Source organism: Syngnathoides biaculeatus, chromosome 9 (assembly GCF_019802595.1).
Source record: "Syngnathoides biaculeatus isolate LvHL_M chromosome 9, ASM1980259v1, whole genome shotgun sequence".
Lineage (NCBI taxonomy): Eukaryota > Metazoa > Chordata > Actinopteri > Syngnathiformes > Syngnathidae > Syngnathoides > Syngnathoides biaculeatus.
In genome coordinates this window covers 10,555,009-10,564,046 of record NC_084648.1, presented here as the reverse complement: position 1 = coordinate 10,564,046, position 9,038 = coordinate 10,555,009, and the positions used below count along the sequence as shown (strand labels likewise).

Here is a 9,038-nt window from a genome sequence, read left to right as displayed (position 1 = left end):
TTGAGGCAGTAACCGCCAATAGAGCTCGTGCACGTGACGGCTCCATATCGCCGGTCCAACAGAGCTGCTCGGCATTGTGGGCGACATTGAACCGGAGGAGAATATTTATAATACCCGAGACCTGTTGTGCTGTTGGTTGTCATAACAGACGAGGCAGATAATCAAAGAGATCATCTGATGGAATACCACCTGAAAAGACCAGAAAATATCGATAGATTTCGGCAATTAAACATGATGGATGGTGCCCAACCAAAATACACACACACCTGTGTAGCGATCGCTTCATTTCAGGTAGGAATTATTCTTCTCAATATCAAATTACCAAAAAGTATTTATAATGCCAACTTCGCTCATTTGAGAACAATGCGTATTTAAAAAAAAAAAACTGTCTTGTCGCAGAGGCTTACGGAAGTTAAATGTGGCCGCAATCGCTTCCATGTACATTCCATGGAGACGACTCCGCCCTCTTTTATTTTTTCCAATCATAATGAATGCGAGTTTGTGTAAAACCAGGGGTCATTTATTTAAATATTGGCATTTGTATTGAATACTAGCTGAAAAGATCGATGGATTTCCGGCAAAGGTCAACGTGTCGCCAGACACACTTCCGCGTTCACAAGCTCTCAAAATTGTCATTATGTGGGCTTTATTCCTCATAAGAACAGATCTAGCAACAAAGTATTCGTATCCATCCAGACTTTTTTACGCTTTCAAACTTTTCTGTGTAAGTCTCAACGACTTACTCACCAGATCCATGTGTAGATCCAGTTGTCGAAGACAAGCAGAAGCGAATTAACTGTCCAATATCTTATCGCTGAAAACATCTTCCTCTATGCAGAGTTTTATCTAATTTTTCACATACCGTCATTTATTTTCACCTTCCAAATGTCTGACGGTATCGGACAAGACTCTCGGCATCGTGCTACAAGACATATTTCCGTGTCGTCTCCAATCGACTTAGCATTTACCAATGCTTAGCTTGATCAGCAATATGGCGACGTAAACAAAAGTCACGTGATTTTATGACGTAGGTGCACGAGCTCTATACAGATACTGGTTTGGGTCCAATAAAATACCGATTCTGAATGCATGTTTACAGCTAATTAAAGCAAGTACAGATAGTGTGAAGTGGTTGATGTGCAAATATCCAGTACGTTGTTGAAAAGCAAGATCATACGATTGGTTTGGTTTTTTCCACAGTTGCTTGAAACTTGGCGAAAAGCTTTGACTTGCTTGAAAGTTATTTACGCCCACTTCTCATTGGTCCTTTGAACTACTTGACCACAATCAGCAACCTTTCAAAGTCTTAACTTTATTACGAGTGTCTCAGAAATATAAATAAAAGTGTACAACACAGGAAGTCAGCCACAGGATGGAGAAAAAGCTCCGTCAGTTGAAAGCACCGCCGTCCACGTAGGGGTAGGCAAGGAAGTCGCCCAGCTTGTTGCCGTCGGCATCGTAGTGCAGCATGCGGAAGCACTTGTTGCAAAACAGACACGGGTGAGTTGGGGCGAACTGGTCGCCCGTGGTGTACCACCTGGGGAAAAACAGCAGCTGTGGTGTCAATCGTGGATGTGAATCGGAACGGGCAAACTTTTCTGCTCAAGAGCCACGTTTCATTTTCAATATGAACACGTAGCTCAGATCATTTGAAGATGAGGTAACGCAATAGAATAATTTAAATTGTAATATGTCATTACTTATGATTAATGTAGTTTAGCAGAGTGGTTGTGTGACTAGCATCCGCCCAAATCAAATTTTTGGAATTTGGACGGCGTTTGCATGTTTTCACCTTGTTTGTGGGCTTTTCACCAGGTCCTCTGGCTTCCCACCCACGTTCCAAAAACATGGCCTAGCTTATTTGAAGGCTAAAAATTGTCCCTGGGTGTCAACGTGAGCATGAACAGTTGGTTGTTTAAAAATAACAAAATGGATGTAAGGAAAGAAGAAGCGGCACGGTGGATCAGCTGCTAAAGCGTTAGCCTCACAGTTCTGAGCACCCGGGTTCAACCCCGGCCCCGCCTGTCTGGAGTTTGCATGTTCCCCCCCATGCCTTCGTGGCTTTTCTCCGGGCACTCCGATTTCCTCCCACATCCCAAAAACATGCAACATTTAATTGGACACTCTAAATCGCGCCCCAGGTCTGATTGTGAGTGTGGCTGTTTGTCTCTATGTGGCCTGCGATTGGCTGGCAACCAGTTCGGCACTCTCCACGACCCTCGTGAGGATAAGCGCCAAACAAAATGGATGGATGGAAGAATCATTCAATAAAATAATTCTGGTACTTATTTAAAACCAGTCAATTGAATTATTGAACGAGCTGAATAAAATACATGAATTTTAACATACCACTTTCAGGGTGAGAAAATCAGTAAATTAATGCAATAAAGTGGACTTATGTAAATGGCACTGCGCCGCAAAAAAAAACTGTGGGGGCTGCATGTGGCCCACGGGCTACATTTTTCGTACCCCTGGTGTAAATGGGCAAATGTGTGGACTGGGTGTTTTATTTTATTATTTTTTTTTTTTTTTTTTTCCAAAAAGCACACCTGGCAATGAAGGTGTAGCAGACAGCACACTTCTGCGTGGTGACCCGGTGTTTGTGCGTTAGCAGTGGGTAGAACTTCCGGTCCAGACAGTCGTCCTTGTGTGTAAGCCTAAAAACAGACAAAAACACACTTGATAAAATGAAAAAAAAAAATCTGCTTTAGCAGATGCAAAGCATCAGCAAATTCACCTCTTGTTGAGGCTGCTTTCACATGTAGCGCCCCCGCCCTTACGCATCAAAAACGTTTGCCTGGTGGCGCGACAAGGGCCTCTTGTGAAGAGTATTTACACAAGCCGCTTTTCATATCACCCGATACGAGAGATTCCCAAGCGCGTCACGACTTTAAAAACCAAGAGGCCGCGAGGCGATTTGCTTCGCCGAGGCACAACGGTGGAGTTCATTCATCCGGAGAGGTGTGTGACTCGATTTATTTCCGCCGCTGAACACAAGTTTCTGGCGTAGGTCATGGTTGACTCGCTCGCTGTAGACTGAAGGGTTGGCTGTGAACAGCCAAGTGACCGTACCTCTCGTTTTATTACCGTCATAAATAGAATATTTTTGCATTGTCTACTTCGGCCTTGGAGCAAATAAACTGTAGAATGTGGAGGGATTCTATGTGGACATGTATGATTATGATATACTGCTGAACAGGCTGGAAACGTGGGGAGGACAAAATGGAACGGTCCTAAAATGGTTTAAGTCCTACCTGGAGGAAAGGAGCTACTTTGGAATCACTGGAAGTGCTCAATCTCAACAAATGGCAATGACCTATGGGGTCCCTCAAGGGTCAGCTCTTGGACCCCTTCTGTTCACCCTGTAAATGCTACCCTTGGGTCGAATCTTTCAAAATTTTAATTTTGACTATCATAACTTTGCAGATGACACACAGTTACTATAGTTGAGATGGTGTGCCATTGTCTAAAGCAGATAAAAAATTGAATGAGCCAATTTTTTTCTTCAACTAAACCACAACAAAACAGAATTGCTGTTAGTAAATACCTGGACTCACTATCTTTAAAAACCAAAGAACAAGTCTGAAACCTCGGTGTTCTGATAGATTCCGACCTGACTTTGAACAGCCATATCAAATCAATCACAAAAACTGCCTTTTACCTGTATGTGTCAAGCAGACCAGGAAAAACTCATTCACGGTTTTATCTCAAGTAGGCTTGACTACGATTAACGGTCCTCTGACTGGACTCCTCAAAAAGAGCATCAAAACAGCTGCAGCTCATTCAGAATGCTGCAGCTCGAGTTCTGACCAGACCAAAGAGGTCAGAGCATATAATCCCAATTCTTAAATCCTTGCACTGGCCTCCAGTCAGCTTTAAGAATAGATTTTAAAGTTCTACTTCTGGTCTATAAATCATTAAATGGTTTAGGTCCTGAATACATGAAAGAAATGCTTACGGAATACAAACCCAGTAGAACTCAGAATGACAGACTGAGTCCAAGCATGAGCCCCAACATGGTGAAGCAGCATTTCGCTATTATGCTGCACAGAAATGGAATAAGTTGCCATCAGAGGTGACATCAGCCCCAAGTGTGAATGTTTTTAAATATTTTTTAATCTAGGTGATGGACTCTGAAGTCCCACGTGAAACGAGATCTACTCGCAGGTAATCTTCCCTATGTCTCAAAGTTTTTTTTAGAAACCTCTTTTAAGGCGATTTGTCACAGAATTTAACTGAAAGATCTCGGGCTAAAAAAAAAAAAAAAAAAATTCTCAGTGGCTTTGGGAAGAAAAAAAAAAAAAAGTTTCAGGATACAAAGCAGAGAAACGTAATTCCTGAATCTGAGGATAATGTGCAGAACTGAACAATTCTACAAAAAGAACAAACGGCTGAAGTCTCAATTTCACCCAAAACAATAATAAGAAAAAGTCATTTACACCAGAAGATTATGGCTCTAAATCTAAAAATTTGAGCCCCTCGATCCTGAATTGTGTGCTGTTCATAAGTGATAGCGTCCTTGGAATATTAAGGCAAACATTTCGAGAAGTGCGGTTGACAATTGTACTCAGCAAAGCAGTGAGCCTGTTACAAAAGAAAGCCTTTCCAATCAATCGATTTCTTGCTTTGATATCCAAATCTAGGTGGGTCCCCTTCATGTGTTGAAAATTGGGACTGATGGGGTGAAGAGCAAAAAAACTTCAATGACATCTTTGGTATGCGTTGGTCTGACGTTTCAGCTCGGCTATCTCGTGAGAGCTTTAAAATCAGTAGGGTTATTGTTCAAATGCAGTTATGAATGTGCCAAAATGCATACTTAAGATATGAGCGCTGTTTGGTGGGGGCAGTGGACTCAACTCATAAGCGGCACTTTGGCAAATTCTTCAAAACAAAGCGGCTTCAAACTGATTGGTGCCACTCCCAGTTCAAGTTTACTATTTAAAAACCAAAACGTTTCATTTCACCTGACGTCCGTGATGATGACGAGGTGCTCGCAGTCGCCCTGGTGGCAGTAGAGGTACGGGAAGCCCACTTTCACCTTCAGATCCACCAGCTTCGTGTCCTCCATCTTGGCCTGGGAATACGAGGGGAACTTGTTGTCCTTGGCCCATGTGATTGTGGTCCTGCAACGACGATTACAAAAAAAAAATGCAGCCCCTGACATCGTCTTTCCCATGGTGATATAGAGACTGAATGGTATGGGAGGGATTCCTCCAACTGGGGTCAAATACTTACAGTGAAGGAAATAAGTATTTGAACACCCTGCTACATTGCAACTTCTCCCACTTAGAAATCATGGAGGGGTCTGAAATTTTCATCGCAGGTGCATGTCCCGTGTGAGATAATCTAAAAAGAAAAATCTAGAAATCACAATATATGATTTTTTTAAATGATTTATTTGTGTGATACAGCTGCAAATTAGTATTTGAACACCTGAGAAAACCAATGTTAATATTTGGTACAGTAGCCTTTGTTTACAATTACAGAGGTCAAACGTTTCCTGTAGTTGTTCACCAGGTTGCACACACTGGAGGAGGGATTCAGGCCCACTCCTCCACACAGATCTTCTCTAGATCAGGCAAGTTTCTGGGCTGTCAGTGAGAAACACGGAGTTTCAGCTCCCTCCAAAGATTTTCTATTGGGGTTCGGTCTGGAGACTGCCCAGAACCTTGATACGCTTCTTACGGAGCCACTCCTTGGTTTTCCTGGCTGTGTGCTTCGGGTCATTGTCATGTTGAAAGACCAAGCCACGACCCATCTTCAATGCTCTAATGGAGGGAAAAAGATTCCCTAAAATCTCACAATCATGGCTACGGTCATCCTCTCCTTAATATAGTGCAGTCGTCCTGTCCCATGTGCAGAAAAACACCCCCAAAGCATGATACGACCGCTCCCATACTTCACAGTAGGGATGGTGTTCTTGGGATGTAACTCATCACTCATCTTCCTCCAAACACAGTTTGTGGAATTATGAACAAAAAGTTCCATTTTGGTCTCATCTGACCACAAAACCTTCTCCCATGACTCCTCTGTATCATCCAAATGGTCATTGGCAAACTTAAGACGGGCCTTGACATGTGCTGGTTTAAGCAAGGGAACCTTCTGTGCCATGAATGATTTCAAACCATGACGTCTTGTCACCTTGGAAACGGTGTTTCCAGCTCTTTTCAGGTCATTGACCAAGTCCTGTCGTGTAGCCCTGGGGCTGATTCCTCACCTTTCTAAGGATCATTGAGACCCCACGAGGGGATATCTTGCTTGGGGCTCCACTCCGATTGAGAATGACCGTCAAGTTTAGTTTCTCCCATTTTCAAACGATTGCTCCAACAGTGGAACTTTTTTCAGGCAATTTGGCAATTTCTCTGTAGCCCTTTCCAGTCGTGTGGAGTTGTACAATTTTGTCTATGGCGTCTTCGGACAGCTCTTTGGTCTTTGCCATGTTGCAAGTTTGAGTCTTACTGATTGTATGGGGTGGACAGGTGTCTTTATGCAGCTAACGACCTCACACAGGTGCATCTGATTCAGGATAATACATAGAGTGGACGTGGACCTTTAAAGGCGGACTAACAGGTCTTTGAGGGTTAGAATTCTAGCTGATCGAAAGGTGTGCAAATACTTATTTGCAGCTGTATCACACAAATAAATCATTAAAAAAATCATACATTGTGATTTCTGGATTTTTCTTTTTCGATTATCTCTCTCACAGTGGACATGCACCTACGATGAAAATTTAAGACCCCTCCATGATTTCTAAGTGGGAGAACTTGCAATGTAGCAGGGTGTTCAAATACTTGTTTTCTTCACTGAAATTCAAATCTTACACGTTTTATAACTTTTTTTAAACATGTTTTTGACTGATTTTGTTTTTATGACCATAATCAAAACTGTTAATCATTTTGTCAGTAACCAAAGTCCGCCAAAAAACAAATTCAGCAAGATATCATGTAGTAGTTTCCCCCAATGTTACCCCAAGTTAGATAAGTTCCTGCAAATGAGTAATTCTACTTTTTAGTGGAGACAAAAAGTCCTGACATGTGGTTATCGTAGTAAATGGTTCCTCGAAGTGACGATTTGACCACAAACAAGCCTTTCACCAAAATCCCCCCCCCCCCCCCCACCAACCCACTTTCCAGTTCCAATGCCACAGGCTCTTTCATCGGTAACTCAGTCGGAAACCTGTCTGCACAATTATTCAAGGACTCTTAATTCATGAGAGGCTCCGTTTGTCTCAGGCGCCAAAATGTCCTAACAATGACTAGTTATGGATGGATTATTGTGCACGACAAAGAAGCATATTCAAACTCACTGGCTGATGTCACGGCACTCCGGATAGCGCATGTCGTTATAGAACACCCCTTCGAAGAAAAAGTAAGCGGACTTGTAGTGGTCCTGAAAGACGACAAAACAACCTCTTCGTTAGAAACGTGCGAAACGGGAGGGCAGCAACTATTCGCACTCACTTTGCTGACGAAGTCCGGCGCAACGTCCGGCGTTTCGCTGAACTCGCCATACACCTGCAGGTCGCTGATGCAGCAAATGGCGTCCCGCAGCTCCGTCAAGCTTTGGGAGCCCAGCAACAGCAGCGTCACGTGGGGTCGGACGTAGCAGAACTATTAGGGCAAAGGGATCCATTTTCTCAGCCAACAACTGCTACAAGTAAAATAGACTCTTCTTGTTTTGACAAAAGTGTAGAAGATAATCTTCAAAAAGTTTGAAGACAAGGAACGTTCCCCCTCGAGATCTTTGGCTTTAGCTAACACTTACTTCCTGAACCAACATCTGTTAAAAGTTCTGCGAGCTCTGAAGGGTTCATGCCAAGGTCAGCAGTCACCTTTTCGAAAGTGGCCGGGTAGTAGACATTGATCGTCAGAATGACGTCTCCTTCGGGAACCAGATTTTTCACGGCCTCAGGTTTCATCATGAAGGTCAGTCGCTCCTGCGGAAACGCAGGAACGCAACTCGTTAAAGCCGTTACCTTCACACAAAGGCCAAGGCATGCATCGGCGGCTTCGCCAACTCGCCTGCGCATCTGCGTAGGCATCGTGTCTGTTCTTTGCGATTTTTAGGGAGGATTTGTAATCTTGCCTCTTCTTCCTCTCCCTGTTGAGACAAAATCAAGCGGGCTGTCAACATGGGTCTTCGAAGCTGGGAATAGACCAGTTCAAAGCCAATAAAAAGTCGTACACAAGCGTTTTCAACGTTGAGTCCTCTGGTACGACTTCTGGGTCAAGTTGCTGATCCTCGGGATGGCAACGGAGTGCATCAGTGCTATTCAAAAGACAAAATCATAGACAGAAGAAACCAGATGGCAAGGGGAAAAGGGTTATAGCCACATCCTGGCGGTAGCAAAAGTCAATGAGCAGTCGCCTGCTTAATGGGATATGACTATATCCTGACAACCTGCAAATTTCTTTAAGCGCCCGCATCGTGTCCACGCCGATTCCCATCTCGTGAGCAAATTCGGCGTGAAACGCGTCTTCGTCCTCGGCCCGGTGGGAGTAGTCTGACGGATTGAGTCTACTGAGCCACTCCTTTCTGAACGAGTCGATATGAAACGTTGTGCTATTCGCGTGGTTGTATTCGTATTCTGGGATGTTTGGATTGGAGTCCGACGTCGGCGTCGAGGCCGCCATGTTTAGTGAGGACCAGCCTCTCGCTGGGGATTGTGGGTAATGTAGGACGGGTACCGCAGAGCCGCAACACTAAAGTCTTGTTCATAATCATGTTGGAGGCTTGGCTGGGAATTATGGTTACAATATCATCGGTCCGGAAAAATTTGTGGTTTTGTGGCCAAGTTGACAGGAAGTCTGGTTTAAATTTTACCTAGAAAATACGGCACGCAGGGGATTGTGGGTAACATATCAGATAACATATATTTGAAAACAGTGAAACCCTGTGTTTACTTTTTTAGTTTGTCCCACGTTTTCCACCTACTCATCGTAGTTAGGCAAATAATAAAATTCCCATGTCCAAAGTAGAGTACTCAAAGTACGGACAGGAATTCATACTTTTACACACACACACACACACAAAAATGG

General features: G+C 43.6%; 1 protein-coding gene across 1 annotated transcript; it reads right to left on the bottom strand.

Annotated features, from left to right (window-relative positions):
- Positions 1 to 1,296: 1,296 nt before the first annotated feature.
- snapc3 (small nuclear RNA activating complex, polypeptide 3) lies at positions 1,297 to 8,684 on the bottom strand. Its single transcript, XM_061829789.1, has 9 exons — positions 8,401 to 8,684; positions 8,185 to 8,268; positions 8,022 to 8,100; positions 7,832 to 7,936; positions 7,461 to 7,610; positions 7,307 to 7,389; positions 4,965 to 5,123; positions 2,550 to 2,657; positions 1,297 to 1,537 (listed from the first exon to the last, which is right to left on the bottom strand). The coding sequence occupies exons 1-9, from the start codon at positions 8,631 to 8,633 to the stop codon at positions 1,390 to 1,392; spliced, it is 1,149 nt and encodes a 382-aa protein (XP_061685773.1). The 5' UTR covers positions 8,634 to 8,684; the 3' UTR covers positions 1,297 to 1,389.
- Positions 8,685 to 9,038: the final 354 nt, after the last annotated feature.